General features: G+C 47.4%; 1 protein-coding gene across 1 annotated transcript in view; it reads left to right on the top strand.

Annotated features, from left to right (window-relative positions):
- Positions 1-22,816, top strand: part of adgra1b (adhesion G protein-coupled receptor A1b) — a 144,449-nt gene that overhangs the window by 76,202 nt on the left and 45,431 nt on the right. The window contains exons 13-14 of the mRNA XM_079279793.1: positions 16,892-17,102; positions 17,588-17,796. Coding sequence (XP_079135919.1) covers positions 16,892-17,102; positions 17,588-17,796 — 420 coding nt within the window. The remainder of the gene's footprint in view (positions 1-16,891; positions 17,103-17,587; positions 17,797-22,816) is intronic.

Here is a 22,816-nt window from a genome sequence, read left to right as displayed (position 1 = left end):
TGCGACGAAACAAACCACAGCTGCTTCTTCTCGTTTCATTACTCACTGCAAAATAATAAAACTGAAGAAAGAAATGGTAAAAATCACGATTGTTTTTATTTGTAGATGCATTTCAGATGAACAGTCGCAGTCAGTGCTAACCACACTGACAAATACATTTGTTTCCTGTAACTCCTTCACAATAAAAGCCACCCCTTGTGGCCAGTTGAACACTTTTGATGTAAACTAGCAGGAGGGATAGTGAACAGGAAACACTTAGGCTGAGGTCAAACTACATCAGTTACGCTGGATTATATGTTTGCATCATCACCTGTTAATGCCTCCTTCCTGTGAATTTGTGTGTAGTTAATACAAATCGTGAGTGGCGGACTCCGCCAATAACAATAAAAACGTATGTATATATATATATATTATTTGCCCCCTCGTCATGCCACAGCAAAGAGACACTATGCAGATAAAATATCTCACCACGGTGTAACACTGATAAGAATCTCGTCCCCTCCAGGAGCATTGATTGACAGCGCCTGTTTACACTCACTGGGCTCATGTATCTGGGTCCTGCAGCCCCTGGAGTGTACTTTTGCCCGGATAGGCAGCTCTGGAAGGAGCCTTAGTTGTTAATGAGAAGGTAGATGTGATACATTGTGGCTCCCAGAAAAAAAAAGAAAAGATAGATGGCAGACTGTGTTAGGTGAAGTCTTGTAGATACAGACCTAGGCTGCAGTTCCCACGGGGAGCCAACAAAGGTTGACGGTGTTTGGGATTGCATGAGGAGTCAGTGGTGTGTTATCCAGTTCACCTCTCTCTCTCTCTCTCTCTCTCTCTCTCTCTCTCCCTCTCTCTCCCCCTGCTCTGGGATCGGGGACTGAGCGCTATCTATGGAAGGTCATGGAGATAAGGTGGAATGTTGTTCTGAGGTGGAGATAGGGAACTGCCGCAATTACTGCCGCGTCAATCCAACGGCCTTTAAATATCTGCTGCTTTCTGAGGAGGGGAGGTCGGGACACCTCCTGCTAATTGCTCCCTCCGTGCATCATGAAAGCTAAACTCTCAACAAGTCATTTCATTTTATTTCATTTAAAAAAATGAATTAATTAATAAATAGGACCTCGACCAACCAGGTTACGGGTACCTTAGCGAGGTACCAAGCGCTTCAATGTGCTTCAATGCTGCAGAGGGTGGATTTTGCCAAGAAAAGCAGTGGGACTCATAATTACGCGGAGGAGGACGTCATTTGTAATGCCGATCACCTCCACACCGGGAAAATCGGTGAAGTTGTGGGAAAAATCTTCTTCATTTTGTAGGGATCACACATCATAGATGTGTTTCTATTTTCTGCCGATAACTGCTGCGTCCAGGTTCAACCAACCCTTTTTATGGATTCACTTTCCTCCATTTCCAGTTTGCGCAGTATATATGTTCTTCACTTCCTGCCCTCCATCTCAAATTTGCGCGTCATAATAGTCACGTGATTGCAAACAAGCTACAGGCGCTGTGCTCACAGGTTTTGAGATCAGAAGGGGAAGATATTGGCTGTGGGAAATTACATTTGACGCCTCAGTGGAGTATGTATTGTGTGGATGGAGGACAGCAGTGAATCAAATGGGGAAACATCACAGGTGATACAGCGGCTCTACAGAATGCACACGTGCGTGCACATCTGCACACTGATTTCATTTCTTGCGTCGTCTCTGCGCTGCCGTCCCTCTCTGACTCTAACTCTCACACCTTAATCCGGGATCTGAGGCGAGCGAGTACCTGAGGTGCTTTTAGCTGAGTGAAAATTACATTTGCACTGACGTGGAAAGGCAGGTCCATCCCTGCAGTGGAACTAAAGTCTGGCTGGTGCTAGCCGCTGTCGAGCATCCATTCTCATACAAATCTCCCTGGAGGCTGCGAGGTCTGCAGCTCACTTCCCAGCAGCTTGTTTGAGGGAGACATGTCGCAATCACCACCACGGTCTCATTGAGCTGGTTTCTCATTGTCTCACCTGCGGCCTCCCCACACTGTGGTTTTTTTTGTACAAGTGGATATGGCTAACCTGATGCAGCACAAGTGCAGCATCAGCACGTTTCGCTCCTCTTCTCTCGTCTTTGTTGAGATCCCCTTCTCTTCTGCCCCAGCTGGAATTCACCGTCCGTGTGCACGTTGTATAAGGCGTGTGTACCCGCATGTATTTGGTTTTGTATTAGACCGAAATATAAAAATGTTGATAGACATCCAAAAGAAAAGAGGTGTTTTTCACATTCAACTACAAAGCAAGGGATCTCCGTCTGTCTGTGTGTATGTGGGCGTGTCCTTCGCATAGCTCAAGAACTGTTTACTTTAATTTGGTGCAATTTGGACTCGTGACACGTTCGATATCACGAACCTTTGAATAGATGAGCGGTTCTCGATAGCACTGGAAGCAGCAGTACCGGGGGTCGAGTAATCAATCCTCTCAGAACAGGGGCATTCCATACAGCCACGCCCCCCCCCCCCCCCCCAGCCCCCGACAATGCTGCAAGTAGCGGTACTGGGACTCGAGCGATGGGCTCCTATGCACTCCAAAGCGGCCACGCCCTGCACAGGCACAACTAAAGGGCTCCCTACACACGGAAAACCCAGAACTTCTGAAGCAAAATGAAACAGGTTTTATGTCAGTCGAGTCTTCATCACGACCATTATCATTGATCATTGTACTGCATAGTCTGCAGTTTGGACACATTGTGCGATTGAAGTTGCTAGCTGTGGTTTAAAGCTGCACTGATCAATATTATTGAGACCAAGAGTGAATCAAATAACCTTGCGAAGCGTGGAAAGTGTCACTAGTACTGAAGAACCCACAGAAAATGATCACCGTTCTGCAGGTCGCTTCAGTTCAGTAGAACCCTTTTTTCCTGTTTTAAATCGTTCTGGTTTTCCTGACGACTCAGCCATCATCAATCTGATTTCCAGCTGTATTAAAGCTCTGATAAACCAAGTGTACGCTAGCTGTCCAGTGCCAGACAGCAGACAGGCAGAGTCTGGTGAAGGAAGTGGAGCATTTAGCTGCTACAGAGCCTGGTATGTCCCCCTCGGGAGCTGGTGGAGATCAAAACCGAGCTGATAGCAGAATAAATTGTACTTGCACTGGTCGAGTCACCAGAAACAAGACACCAAACGAATGCTAATGTTTCTCTGTGTCGGCTGTGAATGGTGAGCTGCTTTTATGAGTTGTCTTTTCATCTCGCACCGCCTCGACCCGACCGTCGTCCATCAGACAGTCTAAACCCATGTGATATTTAGTTTACTCAAGGAAAGACAGAATATCATCACATTTGACAAGCTGTGAATCTAAATGATTCTCTGTTGATGATAAATCGATGAATCACCCATTTGTTTCAGCTCTACTGCACGGAGAGTGATACCTTTTATATTTTAGAAACTGAAGAGGAACAGTTTAGTTCACCTTCTTCAACAGATAAATCAAAGAAAGACCTCAGTCGATTGACAACTAATGTGTTGGAAAAGCAGTTCACTCACCCGACAGCAAGGACTTCATTCATGTTTTAATGGTCATCTATAGGACGACCTCTTTAAGGACACGGCAACCTAACCTCATATTACTTGAACGGAGGAGCATTATTAAGTAGCCAGATCGACTGTTAATCCGAGCTCAGCGTAGCTGCTCGGGTCAAATCTGTCGCCGTGATGGTGAATGGGTTCTAAATGGACTCGTGTTGCGCTTTACTCGTCGTCCGAGCACTCAAAGCGCTGTAACGCTGAGCCACGGTCGCCCCCAGCGCTCACCTCTTCTGAAGAGAGCGGCCGAGTTGGACTCAGTGACCAATTAGCTCCCGTCCCTAAGATGCACGGGACATAGCGGCGGTCGCTGGGGGCACGTGACAGGCTCTTTAGTCTGATGGGGCTCGAGATAACCGGCAGCGGTAGCCCCGGGGTCAAACGCATCACAGGCAAACAGCTATGTCTCTCTCTCTCTCAGGACAGAGGGGGCAGCAGTAATGAGCTTGTTTATGAGCCCCCCCCCCCCCCCCCCCCACACCCTCCACCATTACCACAGCTGAATCCCCCTCCAGTCTGACACTGGGGAGGGGAGTCAAGGTGCTGTATGTGCATGCATACATTACGGTGTTTAGTTGGCTGTCTTGTGGTGTTCAAGGAGCTCTCTCAGGACACTGCTGCAAACATATCCTCCGAAGATTTGCTAAATGTATATTTTACTCCTAAAATATACATTTCCCTTTGAATTGACCAATAGCTTCAGATGATCAGACAATTCTTTTTACAGAACAACATAGATCACAGTCGACAAATTACAGTTTAAATATTTTGTAAATAATATATATGACTTACCCATTAATTACTACTGCTACTGGCAGCAAAGCAACTCATACAGGAGCATATTAGAAAAACAAATAATAACATGCAAATTCTGAACTATATTAAACACATGACACATCAAAGTCACATCAAAGTCCAAATGAGCTTTTTTATGCCATCACGCCAGCGACACCAGTGGGCGGAGGCGTGGTGTTTCGGGTTGTCCGCCCCCACATACGTCCGTTCTAGCATCTCGGGAGCACAAACGTCCTCTTGGACTCTTAAGACGAACTAGTTAGAATGTTGGTGGTCAAAGGTCACTGTGACCTCACGAAAAACGTTTTTGGCCATAACTCAGGAATTCATATGCAAATTATGTCAATTTGACACAAAACGTCCAAGAGGAAAAAAATTATCAAGTGATGATCTTTTGGACAGACGCATATGTAAACGTGACTGGTAAACGTGGAAAATCTTAATTTGAGATAAAATTTTGTCGATGAAGCTCAATTGGCAAGTTGACATGTATGATTTTTTTTTTTAACATGTATTAGTAATTGACCAGTATGCATGTACAGTTTACTTCATCCATGCTAGAGTGTGGAGTCTTTAAAGAATGGATGGTACTCTTCAGTGAAAAAGTCCTGAGCTAAGCTGGAGAGGTGAATCATTGATTCCAACTTGGAACGAGCACAACAATCGATCAAAAGCCAATCGCTGCAAATCCCTTTGTTCTACCTTTTTTTTAGCAAGGCTCCAACGCTGGGATCAAGGTTGATTGTTGCATTCTGAAGCATATGTTAAACGGGGCGATGAGACAAAGCTCAGTGGGTTGTTAACACCATCACTCTGCTTGTTTCCTAATCACGGTGAAAACAAATCTCTGATGAATGACTCCTCTCTGTGGTCACTGTGTACACTAAGTGGGACGGCTAATAATTCCCCGTTGGGTAACATGGCTGGATCCCAGCTAATCACTTTTTGAGACAGGATTTTCAAAGTGTGCCTTCTTGTTTTATGCTAATCTGGGCCAAGTGGGGGGCTCTGTAGATGGACGAGTGTGTGCTGTGGGTAGATTGGCTCTAGTTAGCGCTGCACCATCCAAATCATCTGTTTATTCCAGCGACGTGGCACGACTGACTGTGTGAACGCCTGATAAATTGACATCCAGGAGATGTTATCAGGTGCGGCCGTTAATCGTAGATTTTGACCGTGGACCGGGGTCAAAGACGAGCAGAACGTGCTCGCCGACAAATACAGAGTACATAAAGAAAACGTGCCGGATTACCCAGAGGTCAGTGAAAGGAAAGGGACAGTCTGTAGAATTCCGCAGCATCTAGTTACCCTCTGCTCGCTCCTTCCTTTCCAACACTGTGGTAACGTGTGCAGAGCCGTGGTAACGCCGTTCGCCTCGCTCGTAGGACGTCCTTCGCCGTGACAAAGGCAGATTCCCAGGTGATGACCGGCCTCCTCACATGGGCCAGTGAGCAGAGAAAAGTGCAGAGGTCCTCGTATGACGGCAGTGTTGTTTGCTGTACTGTTGTTTTTGAAAGGCTAAACGTCAACAACTACTCTGGTAATGCTTCAACGGATCGATTAAAGGGATGTGCGTTTGAGGCGCAAGAGTTCTCCAATAAATGCCAAACGGCAACTATGGACAAACACATCAAAAGTGCATGCGTTACGCGAAAAACATGCTTGATACATTAACAAATGTGTAACTTTCACTCAGAGAATTACATTTGAACGAGGAGAAAAATCAACAAAAGAATCTTGCTTAATCCCAGAGTAGAGATGCCCCGATCTTGTTTTTGACACCATAAGCTATATCAGCCGATACATGGCTACATTGTTGTTTTGTTTTGTTCAAGCAATTTTACTGAATTGAGTGTGAACGCATGCCAGTGTAACTCAATGCAACCTCCGTTAACGTTAGCCGTTAGCTCTGTTTTTTTGTAGCGAAGCGAGACTGCTGGACACCAGCTGCCCGTAGCGTGTCACGTACCCGAGCAACCACGTGTGCAGCACCCTGGCCAGTGAAAGCGTAGGAGGCGGGACTACACCAAGAGTGTTTACACCAAGAGTACTACAGATGTGTAGTACTAGTTCGTATTTCAGTGTAAGTGTAAAACCACAATTTGTGGTTTTATGGGACATCCTGGATGATTTGGCGTCATCAAAGGCTCCTAATTTGAACTCATAGCAAGAAATCTTGTAAGATTATCTCCTGACATGTCGAGCGACTCCTTCAAAGGTGACTGAAAAGTCAGTAGCGTGCGCCTTCATGGAGGACAACAGCAGTTCAGGTTGAGACCTGTCCACACATTAGTCTGTCAGAGCAGATAGGCTTATTTTTGTAATCTATACAGTTGTCTGCACAGGCCACATGGCATACTTTTACCCTTCAAGTCTTTTTTCTGCCATTTAACCACAGTGACTGAATGTTGGGCTCTGGGTGCTGCTCAAACACAGGTGACCTACAGCCAACACTGCCTGACACAGAGGAATGAAGCTGAAGGAACTGAGGACAGTCACACCTGGTCTAAGATAGAGGATGATTCCATCTGGTCCTAAACGGACCGAACAGACCCAAAGGTAGCAATGGCCCACCAACACTGGCAGCGGTTTTTGGAGCTGGTGCTGTTCGCCGCTTTCATTGGAAAAGAGTTGCTGGTCTGGGTTTTTCGGTCGGATCATTTTCCAAATCTAGCGTACTCTTGCTGGTTTCTCCAACGTAACCTACCCAAGCCTCAAGTCAAGTCATCGGATTCATGACGCAAGTCATGTGGCTCGAGTCCAAGACTGAGGCAGGATGCGCCACCTATCAACGACCAAGACCCACGGCAATGAGGTCTAGCTTACAACGGATAGAATTTGGACCCACCCAACTTGAGTCAGGTCTTGGATACTACAGGAACTGAGTGGACCCATTAAGACCTCGAGTTCAAGCATCATGTAAACTTGAACTAAACCTTAGTCGCCATTCAACATCAACCACTGGGGATTTAAAGCTTTGAAGAGGTGCAGAACAGAAGTTAGTGTACTTAGCAATATTATGGAGTCAGTATTTTTTAATGGATCAGTCTCTTCGCTGTAGATAAGTAAATAATGATGTGTCCAGCTGTGATTGTGGGAAGAAACAAGACTTTAAAAAGTGAGGAGGCTAGAGTTTTAATAAAGCCAATGCTACGTGACTAAGCCCAGTGGGCGGGAGCGTCATCCTGGGTGGGTTTGGTTTGGTGAATACACTTATTCTCACTTTTTCCCCACCGGCTTGCGCTGCATCACAGTTACACACTTACACACATCCGTGTGCTGCAACTGTCCAGCACAACCTTTAACTACAACCAGTAGCTTTTCTGTTACGCCTCCCCGTCTTTTACAGGTGTGTGCTCTGAAAGAATTCACATGCCTCGAGCTCAAAGGTATCATGACTGTGCCTTCGCAGACCACTTGCGATAACATCAGACATGCAGGCAAAACAAACGTAATATAGTAAGTGTAATTAAAATGCCACAGGCCCGGGAATGAGATTGTCACTTTAGCCAGTGAGTTCATCATCAGCCCTGTGAGATAAAAAATGACCACCAAAGCCATTACGGTTTTATTTGGTGCAGCGGCAGGATTAGCAGGAAGGGATTAATATGGTTTCATTTCCTCCCCAGATCCGCTAGATTTGCCCATGGGCATTTTCCAGGCAAGGAAGTCAAATCCGAAAATGAGACCATCGCATCTCCGGACAATGCAAAACATTTAAGCTAAGCTTAGAATTTGAACATTTTTATGTTGGACATTGCTTTGCTTGATTATCCAAATGGCTTTGTTCTTTTCTTTTGAAAGCATGAAGCGCTCCCTGATCGTTCTTCACGTCATTATGATGCGAGGGCTTTTTATGATGATTTGCCGTGTAATGTTCTCATTCCAGCCTTCGGAAGGCAGTCGGCTCGGTTGCATCGTGGAGGCGATTCATCTCCAAAGCTCCGCTCTTCCTCGTTCCTTTTACACAACACCAGGTGTGTGTAGGTACGATGAGGAGGGACGACGTGCCACCTCGCAGGAGAAATCCTGTCGGCTCGGGCCGCTCTATGTATTGCGTCATCGAGCTCACACTCGCCCTTTCCCAGGAAGGTTGAGCAAATCAGCTGTACAAATGTAATTATATATGCAGATGAATGACCCCCCCCCCCTAGCTCCCCGCGGTCATGCACACTCATGCTGATGTAAAGGCACTTCAACATGTGAAGCGCCCTGCTCTGCCACTGTAGAGGGACAGTGTTAAGTCACTCGGATTCATAGGCAGGTTACCATGGAGACACTTAGACGGCTCTTACTATACCTGCATGCCACTGAGTCACACATGGGAGGAGGCACTGTGGGTCCAACACATCTCGGCTCATACACATGGACAGGACACGAGATGCACAGATCCCATCTGTGTGTGTTTGTGTTGCATAATTATTTCATTCCAGGCTAATTTATCGAGTTCACCTCCGACTGCAAGCGGTCTGATGGCAGACGTTTACGGGATCAATACTCGGCCCCGGCTCGCCAGAAAATGGAGAGATCGTCATAAACGGCACACGCTCGTCAAATCAAACAGCCGCCGAAAACGAATTGAATGATTCAATCTGCCAAGCACACACCTACACGCACACACCAGTTCACATTCATTTCACCTCCGAGCCGAATCTCAAATTACAATCTGAAAAAGGCCCAAAGAGACCGCAATTGTTCTACCTCCACCGCCCCTTTCTCTCTCTCTCTTCAAATGGAGATCTACTTTAATCATGTTGTTGGAGTGGAATACACACCTTTCTGGTTCAATCTACAGTCCCGACCGAATTGCGAGGGACGGACGAGTTGTGACATTTGATATCGGAGGAGGGTTTGGTCACCGTTACCCACGGCAGCCTGCTTGCTTCTTATGGTACTGAAGAGAGACGTTCGTATTTTAGTGCCCTGATTAGTAAATGTATTTTTTGAGTTTTGCCCCCCCCCCCCTCTCCCTCGCAATATTTTACCAGCCCCATCAGTCACTTCCTCTTGGCGCCTGGTCTGGGTGTCGCACTGAGAAAGTGTTACTGAATCGTTACGCATCAGTAATACTGTGATCTATGTCTGTTTCAATAGCAACCGAGAGAAGCCAGAGCTCTCAGATGCACTGAATCAAGGGGAGCTCATACGTTTGTCCCCTCCGGCCCGATCCGAAGCGACGACTGCGTCTCACCTCTACGGGCAGCGCTCGCTCACCCACTTTGTGTGACGGCCAACTGTTATTGCTGCACCAAATGACCGGCCATTAATCCCGTCTCTCTGCCCCGCGGCTCAATCACGCTTCAGAAGCGTGAGCGCGGGAGAGAAAACATTTGATAGTAAAACACGAGCTGGACCGACTCCAGAAGGACCATGTGACCGTGCGTGTGAAATCATCTCTCAGCCACACGGTAAAAAACTGGATAATGTTGTTGACCGGACGCTGACTCGTTTCTTTTGGGGGGGGGGGGGGGGGGGATTCCAGTCAGGCCAATGCAGCCTTACTCACAATCGGGCCAATTACAGTATAGCTGCTTCAGCAGTATTCAGAGTGAGCATGTTGGTGAATAAGCAGGAATGAACGGTTGAGGAGCGGATGAATACATGAATAGATAGCAGGCTCGTGGGTTCCTCATCGGCTCTGTCTGCAGAGCCGATTCTTCTCCTCGAGTGGACAAGAATAAGAATGTTATTTAGTTAATGCTCATTAACGCTGAGAGAAAGGAGACACACGTGTCATGTTTTCACTGTTGAGTCCTCACAACACAGTGAGCTATCTGGAAAAAAACAGAAAACACACTTTAGGAATATTATTAATGTGCTCATATTGTCTCATATTGAGAGGAAACCTGTTGTCACCGAGACACAATCCCTTTTCAGTCAGTGTGTCAACTCAAGTGGAATTTCACTGAATTGTAAATTGAGGTTGAGTCAAATATTTCCAACAAATACAATAAAGACGGAATTGTATTAAAGGGTTGGCTCATCCAAATAACAAAACAACACATTCTCTCCAATAGTCCAAGTGGTGCCATGTGGTTTGGGTTTTACCTCTCCAGGTTGTAGAAACCCCCCTCTGGAATATCGACGACTCAATAGAAACTATTATCCATACTGGATAACCCGGATCACCCTCTCCACCACCTCCTGCAGGGACAGCGGAGCACTTTCTCCAACAGACTGATCCTGCTCCGCTGTCACAAGGACAGATACAGGAGAACATTCCTGCCCTCTGCTATAAGACTTTACAATAAAACAGCTCTGGCCAGAGCATCCTCCACATAACTACACACCGCTTCACTGTTGTTTGCTGGGGTTGACTTTTGCACTGCTGTTCTTCACCTAGTCAGATAATTCAACACTATTCTATTTCATTGTATATACTGTGCATTTTTGTTGTTTTATCTTATATATTCTATATTCTGATATTTAATTTGGCCTACTCTGTTATTCTATTGTGCATTTTGTGCACTTAATATTTTTGGTGACTCTGCTACTTTGCTAATTGGTGTGCCTTGCTGCTGTAACATACAAATTTCCCCCTGGGGATAAATAAAGTACATATCTATCTATCTATCATATCCAAATAAGAAGACACGGGAGACTAAATGTGGGTATTTTCTTCAGAAGGCTTCCTGGCTCCCACCTTATTATTCTGTATCTCCTCACGAACACCCCCCCCCCCTAGCCACGCCCCCTTACACCTGTGTGGAATAGACCACATAATTAGTGTTGATTTATGGGAGGCGACAAGTGAAAGCAGGGGTGGGAGGGGCCCAGTGCTACGCTTCTTCACCATTAAACCCTCACACACACACACACACACCATTCTTTGTGTCTGTGTCATGTCTGAAGCTACTGTACTGGCTCTGGTACAAGAAGATTATGTTCCTGTTCTTAATCCGGCCCACACAGCTCTGATTGGCTTCGTTATTTCCCAACTGGGAATCGACCGTCAGCGATCACAAAAACGGACCAAATTGAATCGCTGGAAAATCTGTCAAATCAGAAGCGAGCTAATACAGTGGAGGTCAATGTGACTTAATTCGAGCATTACTGTAAAAAACTCAGAAGCAACCACAATCTCGTATCCCTGAAAATTACATCCATATTGGACAATTGGTGCAATTCATCATCCTACGCCAAAGTTGAGTGCCACTGCAGGAAGTGGTTTGCTCTTTGTATAGAACTTTAATGCCGGAGGCCGGTGTGCGTTCTTTATTAACATTATCTCTTTAATGAACCATAACCAAGTGATTCAGCTGCACAAACCTAACCAGAGTTCCTTTTGACCACCACGATCTCTCCCGAACTTTACTGTTGTGTAATTGTCACGCACGGATAAAGAACAAAGCAATATATTCTACAGTGTCTTTAAACATGTTGAGATTGGACCTTTAAAATCATTATGACCTGTCTGGCTACAAGGATACTTCTCTGCTCATTAATCACAAACCATTTGCGTAACTTGATACCGCCAAGTTAGAGTATGTTATTTTGCGATTTGGTGGAACTGGCCCTTTAAGAATACATGGAAGATGACTCAGAGGAATGCAATCATTTTGTTTGTTTGTTTTTCTGCTCTTTGTGTGTGTCCAAATTGTTTCTTATCATTACAGTGCTGCCTGAAAATATGTGCTTTCAGGAGACATTCTGTGCACTGAGTCACAGCCGTCTCTGCCTCCACTAATAATGGACACGTAGGCTACACTGACGTGGCATCGGCAGGCTGATGAGGCAAACATTTGTGGATACGGGGGAAGCTGACATTGGAGCTTCTGTGTGTTTGTATTAATGAATGCCGTGAATCCGCCCCCCCCCCCTCTCTAAGATCTGTTTTGTCTCAAAAAGCTGGCTCATTATTAATCACCCCGCGGCTAATATGGTAGTTATGCTTTTAAGCACAGTAAATGAAATCCATTCGTTTGTGCCGTTTGTATCAGACGGCGTCGTCCATCTGTCGCGGCCTCTGTGCAGGTTTCTGTTCCGGACTCGAGCCGCTGTGAAGTGGCAGCTTGAGACGGAGCCGACTGAGGAGAGTCGAGCAGGCAGCCGGAGCACATCTCTGCCTCTCCAAAGAGCCTGATTTCCTGCTTCAAATCCGCTCAAATGCCCCCCCACCCCCACCCCAAACACTGACCGACACCACCCGTCTGCAGGAAACAGACTCCTGTTGGCATGGCAACCGTATAGGGCCGTGTTTAATTTCTCTTGATAAGCGACGCTAACAAACACGACAGCGTAACAATGCTCAAGAGGAACGGGCCTTCCAAGCCGCAGCCGTGGCAATCACTTCTGTGGAATCATTTCTGTGCAATCACTTCTGTGGAATTATGTTTTCCTTTGTCTGGGTTTTGAACGGCCGGTCGGCACGAATGCAAACCTCCAGAAAGTAGCTCCGGCAGTAGAGTCCGGGGCCTCGCCAAATGTTTGCTTCAAGAGCATACTGTGATTTACTGTCAGACTCCGGAGCCGTCTTGACCCCCCCCGAAGTTTCCCCGATGTCGACCTATTTGTCATGGTCACCGCGTCTTTGAGTCACGTCCGCTCTGACAGGACTGCCGATGATTACAAGGAAAAGAATTATGCAAATCTGCCATCGCGCTCGTCAGCAGTTCCTCTCAGGCGAGGGCCGAGCTCAGCGGGCCGCCCTTTGAGCCAAATTCATTTCATTTATAGTTAATTTCTCAAGCCGCCGCCTGCGCAAATAAATACTTTTATCTCTTCCACAGATATATCTACAAAGCGGTAGCTTTTTCTAATTTTGGATTACGCAATAAAGACACTCACTGGCTCTTAATTTCCCCCCTCTTTGTCTTAAACACACCGACAGTAATCCCCCCTCTCTCTGAAGTCAAGGAGCCATGTTTGAGCGTGATGTTTATGCTGTGATTTGGTGGCTGCCCGGGTCAAACAGCGCTGTTGTGTTTTGCCCTGCAGGCTGTTTTTTTGTTTGTTGTTTTTTTGCAGCTCTGTGGTTCTGTCGAGCAGGGCCGTGCATCAAGGAGCAGGTGAGGGAGGGAGGTGGAGGAGAGGAAACAGCTTTAGGAAATAGGAGCTGACATTCACCTGGATGCCCTCTGTAAGGAAAGGAAGAAGTGGAGGGAAGAAAGAAAAATAAAAGGGGGGGGGGAGGATTATCCTGAGGCCTGAGCGAGAGATGGAGGGGAGCGCGTGATTGTGGTTACTAAGGCTACAGCATGCCGCCCTGTTGGAAAGAGGGGCGGGGAGGAAGGTCAGACGGCTGAGGTACAACCAGCTAAATCAACTCTGAAGTGCGAGGTCCTCGGGGTCCAGGAAACGTAGCGGTTTCGGGAGGAACATATTGTCGTCGGGAACGGCGCCTTGTGTACGCTGTGGCTTACAGCGCACCCTCTGGGCTGTAAATCCCTCTGCTGTGCCACATAAAAGAGGATAAAAGACGTAGAAGGAGATGAGGAGACAAGTGGGCCAGATAAGATTTATTTTATGCCAGTTGTTAGGATCCAGGATCCCTGTCTGACACCTCCCATGGCCGCACCCTTGATTGTGCACAGCTGAGGACACTCCAGCCGATCACCTCCTGCAGCCTGACACACCAGACTCAGGGCCCACTAATGAGGCTGCTGTCTCTATATAAACTCTGGTCCTGCAGTGTGGGGTTGTCAGGTCGTGCCGTCTTTCACCCGCTGGAACCCCGTGGCATCCTCTGCCCTCCTTGTGTTTGTGGATTACACTCCGCCGCTCTGCCCTCCTTGTGGTCTACGGATTACACGCCGCCGCTCTGCCCGCCTTGTGTTAAACGGACTACACTCGCCGTCCAGCTGCCAGCCCTCCGGTGTCGAGCCACGGGCCTCACACCGTCGATCTGCCACTCGGGTGTCGGACCACGGGCTCCACACCTGCACGCACAGTCTAAATAAAACCTGTTAATATTAACTTCTGTCTCCTGTGGTCTTACGTTTGGGTCCTACCTGTGAACTCCCTTGACAGTTGTAGGGCTATGCCTCGAAAACGTCCCCCCCCCCCCCCCCCCCCCCCCCCCCCCGCCGTCACCGTGGAGGTCACCTGGCATTCTGTGTTCGCCGTATGAGAAGGGACCCCTCGGACAGCGCGCTGGCCCCTGCGTTTGACTCCCCCCCCCCCCCCCCCCCCCACCTCTATCTATTGATGTCTGTATTCTACGACATCTCGGAATACAGACTGCCGAGCTCGAGCTGTGTGGAGAAAGGAAATGATGCAACATCAATTTCAAGGCAGGGATTCTCTCAAGTCTTTCTACCTCTCCTCTCTCACACACACACACACACACACACACGGAAATCAATAGCCTTTCAAGAGCGAGTCAATGCAGAAAGTAATAGCGAACCAACCCATTGCTGTAAAATCAGCACTGGCTCCCAACACACGGTGGGCATAATGTCGAGGAATTGTGCTGAAGCACGCTGTTGCTCTTTCACCGATATATAGAATTATTTTCCAGGATCAAAAAGACCCGGAGTCTTGTATCGAAGCAGGTCATCGTCGGGCCGCACCACATTCAACCAACACCACAACACCAGAACGCACAAAGGAGCTCTTGTTTGACTCGATTAAGAAATTCTGTTCGACATTGATTGGGCTGAACGTCTGACTAAGCAGCTCCCCACTAACTGTAAGGGCACTTTATGGGCATCCACATCCCTCTTGGTCAGGACGCTTCCCTCCCCTTAAAGGCCCAGAGCGCTGATCCCCTCACACTGTCGGGTGATGTGATTGAAAGCAAAACAAACTTGATTTGGAAAGCGACCGTGGAACACAATCGTTTACCATGGACACGTCATCAGCCCCCGTCACCAACGTCATTCTCCACTGACTGAAGGAACAGCGTCAATGCTTCTTCCAAGGAATCTGTTCAAGAAAAAAAAGAAACGTTGGCATTGTACGTCATGTGTTGAGCGACTGCTACTGAACGTTACGTGGTATAATAGCGAGTATAACGAGGGAGAGAGACCTCTCAGGATAGGTGGGAGGGTCAGACAAACACAGGACTCTCACCCAGAAGGCCACTGTTCGTGTCCCGTGGTAAACCAAAAGTAGACATTAATGGTACAGTTGTTAAGTGATGTTGTGATGCGAGTCACATTTAGTCAGAAAGTCTGCTTAGGGTTATTTACTTTGGTTATTTATTTACGCTACTTATGTTTATAACTTTACATTGCGCCATGACATTGTTTCATTATGTTGTTTTTGTTACGTTTCGTTGCTCTGTTTTGTTACGTTGTGTCGCCGAGTTTTTACGCTACATTGTTATGTTGTTACATTACATTGTGAAGTTAATTTACATTATCTTGTTCCGCTACGTCTTTAGGTTACATTGTTAAGTCAAGTCTTTAAGTTACGTTGTTGTGTCAGAATGTCAGTCTGGTTTGGACACTGACGTGTTTTATAACTATGATGGTCACTGACATGAAGATAAGCACTTTTCTGAATAAATCACAACTGAGATCATGTGTGTAGAAGCCTTTCCTTTCAAAAAACGAGTGTTTATTTGCCACGGCAAGCACACTGTATTTCCAATTCTCTAATGTGTATGTACATGAAACATTGAGCCCATCAGAGCCTGTGCAGTTATATCAGCAGATGGAATGCAGTGGAGTGCGTGGCCACATGTGCAGGTCGCATATGCTGACAGTGGCACTTTGGAGGCATTTTGTTGTTATTAAACTTGATCTTCCGGCGGGGTTAAGTGCTGCCTGTCCCGTCCTAAGTGCAGCCAGTCACCGGTCCACACACCCTTGAACGTTTCTGTCCAGCAGGGGCGTTAATTCACTAAAGCACGTGGCAAAGTTCCTGCAGCTGTTATGGTGCGGCTCCAAAGGGATGGTTCCTGATTTTTCGAACAGATTTTCTTAGGACAGGAAGGGCACAGACTCCGGACCGCTAATATGTCAACATGCAACATGATCAGCTACAGGTTGTGGGTCTTGAATGGGGATTTTTTGTTTTTTGGGCTGCACATGGGATTGTTCGAGGGGTTTTTCTTGCAGTTACAGAAATAAAAACAAGTTTACAAGATCACTTTGGATTGACTTGTGCTCAAAGAGGGCGAGTGCCTACACCTTGAAATACCCAAGCCATGCCTTTCTCCTAGAAACCTTTTTCCCCCAAATGTTGCCAGGGATGTGTTTTTTTTTTTTTTTCGGGGGTTCTTTGGTGTTTATAGTCGGAGAAAAAAAAGATAAAGTCAGACCGGTTGTCTCTTTAAATCAAGCTGCAGTGTTGATGTGCCCTCAAGCTGAAATGGTAAGAACCATTTCCACCTCTGCGGCAGGGAGCCTGACCAAATAGGCGCACTAGAGCGCTTCAAACGTGATTCTCATTCCCTTGGTCACTTGCGTCTATGGTCGCCTCCGCTCCCGGAGAGGGAAAGCAATTGTCAGTCTTTTTTTACGGGAGTTTGTGTTTTTCCTCCCTCCCTGCGCATCTCGTAGACATTATTTAATTTTTATTTTCCCCTCTCTCTCTCTCTCTCTCTCTCTCTCTCTCTCTCTCTACTCTCTCTTTTTTCTTTTTCTTTTTTTTGTTCCATCCGCAGAACTCAGTGGCAGTCGCCTCAATCCATTTACCGCTGGCTGGTACGCCTATCTCCTCCTCTGCGTTGCAATCTGTTGATAACTCCACTTGCAGGCTGCAGTTCATCGTGTTTCGCAATGGGAAACTCTTCCCTTGCACGGGGAATTCGTCAAATCTCGCCGACGATGGGAAGCGTAGGAGCGTTTCGACACCAGTTGCTTTCACCAAATTAGGTAAGAGGAAATCCATTGCTACCATCATGCCCGTGATGTCAACGCAGCACTGTATCACCGACATGCGTACACGCGCGCGCACACACGCACAGTCTATCCAGTTTGCTCTGCGCAACATGTTGACACACGAGCTTCGCAGCCGTAAAGCGTGCGTGTTGTTGCCAAAATCAAATCAATGACTTTCTGTAATTTCATTTCAGCGCACGAGCGTCCACGTCACATTCCACTTCACTGATGCACTCTGGAAAAAAAAGACTTCCTATCTTGAGTTCACGTGCCACACTTAACGCAACAGTCCGTCTGACACTTGAGCGATGTCTACGCGAGGCTCGCGCGCGCGTGTTTTGTATGTCGGACGCGCGCGCCCGTGTCCACGCTCCTCTTTTGGCCACATAGCACTTACAGACTTTCCACTTGGGTTCCTTAATTGAATGTCTTGCCTTTTCTCCCCCCCCCCCCCCCCCCCACACCTCTCCTCCGTACAGATGGGTGCAGCCTCGGGAGCGCCGTGCACTCCGTTACCATCGCTCTCAGGCACTTCGCGCTGGGTGTAGACCCCACCGCCGCCTACTGGGATTTTGACCTGCTGGATGGACACGGCGGCTGGAGGGCAGAGGGCTGCCACATAACGGGCTCCGGGGGCAACACGACCACCATTCACTGCACCCACCACAATAACTTTGCCGTGCTAATGGTGAGTAGTCTGCCGTGCGGTGTGTACGGTGTCATTCATTTGTATAGCACCCACCATGCCCCCTCCCACCCACCCTCCACCACCCCTCCCACCCACATAAAGTGTCTCCCACTGCTTAGGGCCTTTTTATGGATCAAATGAATCTCCTTTTCTTTTTTTTCACCACCACCACCACCACGGAATAGATGGAGTCACATGTTTTAAGAGGCACTTCGTGCAGGGGACCTTTAACGGCATCCTTTAGTGTTGCTCCTCAGCAGAGGGGAAGGATTTGTCAAATGCGCTACGGGGATTTATTGGCTTTGGAGTAATGCGCTACGCTAAATTCCCCCTCCCCCTCTCTATATCCTGGAAATGAGAAGTTGCGTGTGTTGTATAGTCTGCCACCTTTTTCTTTTCTTTTTTTCTTCAAAAAAGGCAGCACAGCAGCAGCTGAAATAGCAGCGAGGCGCGAGAGAAGGAGCGCCTTGTCAGGAGCTATTCGCCTCCGAGCGCAAGTGGTGTGCTAATTAGTCGCAACCATCGCAAAAAAAAAAAGAACACACCAAAAAAAACAACATGTTGGACTGTAAAGCATAGCGTCGCTCATTCTTGTGTCTCGACGCCGGGCCGAGATGCTTTCTCCTGACGACGTCCCGCCGCTCACATTGATTTCATGAGGATAAAAGCGCAATGGCATCGCATCGCCCAGTCGCTCCGTAGAGCCGCTGCGCCTGGTCCGCTCTTTTTTGGATGAAAAGAAATCCTCCGGATGTTTACCGAAGAGTGGGACTCGTTAGACTGGGAGGTCAGTTCTCCGTAGAGCATGCATTTAACAAAAAAAGAAAGTGTTGTGCTTGAGATGTCGCTGCTTTTCAAGTTGCCTTTTTTCATTTTTTTATAGCTGCATATTTTAAGAAGCCGCTGTTCAATTCCGTTGTGGTTCGTGTGTGGAAATAAGCTTGCTTCGGATGAGAGGAGAGGGAAGAAGAAAAAAAAAGCCGCATAGGAATGAGAAAGAGTGGGGCACGGAGGTAAAGCGGCGGCGTGGGGAAACGGCACGGGGTGCTGCGTGTGTGTGTGTGTGTGTGTGCGTGTGCGTGTGTGTGTGTGTGTGGTGGGGGGGTGGGGAGGTGTCTGGAGAATACTAAACTGTTGTCAGATTGTCATTGTGCATGTATTGGTGTATGAGACACGGGCTTTTGGCTGCGGCGCGCCGTCAGTGGGCACCTTGTGGCTGTCGGCATGGGGGGAAAACAAAAATAAAAATAAAATTGTGTTAAATTCCCTGGTAGCGGATGAATGACTTGAACTTCCGAGACACGTCCCGACAAGTAGGGAGGTAGTCATGGCGATGGTGGACGGCTGTCACAAGGGGAACGTCCACATTCACGGTCTCACGAGGAGCGTTTTGCGCGCCTACTCATGCAGTCACCACACCCGCCTGGTCTCTGCAGTGCCCGTGAAAAAGGACCCTTATTTACGGACTCGTGACATCATCCTCCCCCCCCCCCCCCCACCCCCTGTTTGGCCTCATCTAAAATGCTGTGTATTACAACAAGGACCCTATAGCATAGGGGTTATAGGGGTTTGCTTCTGCAAGTACTAGACCTGTTGCATAATCGTTTAAATGTCAGACTCAGAACCGAGAGCAGTCACTCCCTGGCATGCCAGCCAGTTGGCCCGTTTTTTGTTAATTCACAGTATCTACAAGTAAAGGCGCCTCCATAAGCAAAGCTCTCATTTGTTATGAATTTCAAACAGAGGCGCTGAAAGAACGTTTTGGTGTTCTGAGGAGGGGGGGGGGGTCCCACGCTGTGACTGCGTCAGCAAAGGGGACATCAGCGTTTTTTCTGAGCGTGCGCCGTACCCCCCTGATCCCAGCAGTCACGTGATTCAGCATCCATTAGAGCTGCATCACCTTCTTTGCTTGATGCAGTTGAATTCCCCCTCAGATCAGCTGCTGCGACAGGCAGCGTGAGAATCCATCCACGAGCCGGTGCTCCTGTGATGTGGCGGGGTCAGCCACAACGCATGACATCGCTAAGAGATGAATAATGCAAATCATTTCAAGGAATACGGCTGTGTGTGTGTGTGTGTGTGTGTGTGTGTGTGTGTGTGTGTGTGTGTGTGTGTGTGTGTGTGTGTGTGTGTGTGTGTGTGTGTGTGTGTGTGTGTGTGTGTGTGTGTGTGTGGAGACAGCCCGATGCAATCGTCCGTCTGGGGACGGAGGTTTCGGGATATCTTTAATGGGAGTCTTTTTGAGTTGGCTCAGGAAGAAATTATGTTGTAGAGAGTCTCCCTTCGCCGAATTTGTAGATCTGTGTGGAAGAGCTCGACATCAAGGCTTTTGTTTTTTGGCGTACATTAGAGTCAGATGAATTAAAATGCATATGATTTAGCTTTTCTGCCGTTGAAAAGCAGCGTCAGTGACCTGTTACAGTGAAGCTGTAGCTGATACGGATTGTTTTAAGATGTGGGTCAGACAGGTCTTGAAAGGCAGCATGCCTCTGTTTTGGAATATATATATTTATATATATATATATTTTTTTTTTCTCCCTCTCCTGCGCTGAGCTGAAGGTGAGCATGTTAGAAAGCAGCCGTTCCAGATTTCAGCACCAGGGACAGTTCCCATGCATCCCTCACCCCCCTCCCTCCCCCTCTGCCTCCAGCGGCCCTGTGGAGGGCTGACTCACTCGTTTACAGCAATGCAGCCTCATCATCTGTCTTCATCCCAGTCTCAACCCCCACCCCTTTTAACCCCCCCTCCCAAAGACACACCTTTCCTCCGTGTTCTGTACCTTCTGGCCGCCTCACTAGCGGCTCGTTTTGTTTAGTCTGTCATTGAGGTGATAACGTAGATGAAGGAGCTCCTGCGTTTGATCGATGCAACGCTCCAGACTGTTTAATATGCAGGAGCAGACCTTTACAACGAGGAAGACACGCGGGTGGGGTGGGGGGTGGGTGGCTTTTTTCTAAGTATCCAATCATAACAAAGGCCCTAAGGCCACGGGCCAATAAGGGAAGAGCTGCTCCGAGATGCATTCCCATACACTGGACAGGATTTAATGAATGTGTGAGGCGAAAGTGGATTTTATTGGAAACAGGAGGCTCCTCTAGTGACGCCTCTGCATCAGAGTTACAGTGTGACGTGTTGGTTGAACAGCCTCATACAGATTATGGAAGAAGGCGTCTGCTTTGGAAAGTGGAAAGCAAGGGTTGTTGTTGGTGATGGTTCATGCAGGGAAGAGACAAAGAGATACAGTACAACACATAGTCCATTGAAGAAGTATTCAGATCCTCTACTTCAGTTAAAGTACCAGTATATTATTGTAAAAGTACTACAAGCAATAACTGCTTGAGGCCCAACCTCAAACAGTTATCGAAATGAATCCAGCTGAGACATTTAGGCGGGAAATTTCTCTTTTGGTGGAACAGTCAAGGGGCACCACTTGTTTGATCATGTGTTGTTGTTTTTTTAACCAGTAGCCAGTAGCTAGAGCAGTACAATGAATGTAGTGGAGTACAATATGTCAGGAAAGTATTAAAGGAGCATCAGATGGAAATACTCAATTGCAACATTTTCCGCCTGTAATGGAACGTGGTCTGACGTCCACCACCGCCGCGTTTACTTGACCGCCTCAGGGTTTGCAACAGACCATTATTGTCATTATCATTTGAGCCGCCCATTATTTTTTATCAATTCATGTTTTTAACTATGAAATGAAAAAGTAATAATAAGAAAAGAAATGGCCATCAACGTTTCTCAAAGCACCGAGATGATGTTTGACCAACAATCCAAAACCTAAAGATGCCATTTAAAACAGTAAACCCTCACTTTGGCAATTTTGTCTGACAAATGACTGAAACAAATAGTTGCAGATTCATTTTTGATGACGAACCTATAATCAAGTAATCATTGTAGCTGTACACAGCTTTAGCATTCAATGACACGACTACCGACGGTGCTAAATGTGTTGTTGTTGTTTATTGATGTCCAGCAGCTGGACTTCAACAAATCCATCCCGCAAATAGAGCAGGACAGGCGGCCTCACACAGCATTTTAATAATGCCATATTATGCCAACATGAAAACGTCTCAGTCAGAGAACCCGCCGCCTCGATCTCGCCAAGCACACCGCGATTCACCTCACTGCCACTGCTGCTGCACCTCCATCTTGAACCAAACCAACCAGGACAGGATCCCATGTCGTTCCATTAGTTCTCATTGGCTGAGCCTTCCACAGGCTCCATACCGGTGTGGCATCCCCGCTGACTGCCGGAGCCGACCACAAGGTCTCCCCCCACAGTCCATCCGTCCGTTCTCTCCTCATCCTGAAGGCTGTAGGAACAATATGTCAGCTTGACTTTGTTTTGTTCTTTTGGTGCAAAATGTTTATTGCCTACTCAATCGTTATTATTGCCACTCAAAGGGTAGTAACTTGGAGGAAATGAGGGATGAGTGTATGGTAGGAGGGTAGAGGAGATCAAATTAGAAAGCCTTCTGTGCTTCAGCGGAGAGGGAGCGCCGATTGATTGTGATTGCATTCGAAAAAAAAGTATCCTTTAAAGGTTGTTTACTCAAATTCAATCCACATTCGGCGCTTTCTCGCCGGGCTATTACGGTGAATACACACACGTACTGTAAGTTGTGCAGGATGCTCTGTCGCTAATTGAAAATCACCTCCTGGCAGTGTTCTTGTTTGCTGGTGTGTTTTTCTCTCCGCGTCTTATTTTTTTAGCGTGTATCCGTCTCGGCACTGTCCTCATTAGTCCTTTGTCCACATCCGTGCTCGAGGCGGACATAAGGAGGCGACAAGCCGGTCTTCGCCGCTCGCCCACGAGCAGGCTTCATCGGGGTTAACTTTATCCCCACGCCCCAGACTTCTCTGTCTCTGAGAGGTTTTCACACTGAAGGAGCTTTGGTGTGTGTGTGTGTGTGTGTGTGTGCGTTTAAACAGATGAAGGTATTTACAGTGATAATGATGATGACCTGTTTAGATATGCGTTAGGGGTGTAACGGTTCACAAAACTCACGGTTG

Source organism: Melanostigma gelatinosum (genome assembly GCF_949748355.1).
Source record: "Melanostigma gelatinosum genome assembly, chromosome: 12".
NCBI lineage: Eukaryota > Metazoa > Chordata > Actinopteri > Perciformes > Zoarcidae > Melanostigma > Melanostigma gelatinosum.
Note: the sequence above shows the minus strand (reverse complement) of the source record. Positions and strands in the feature narration are given on the sequence as shown.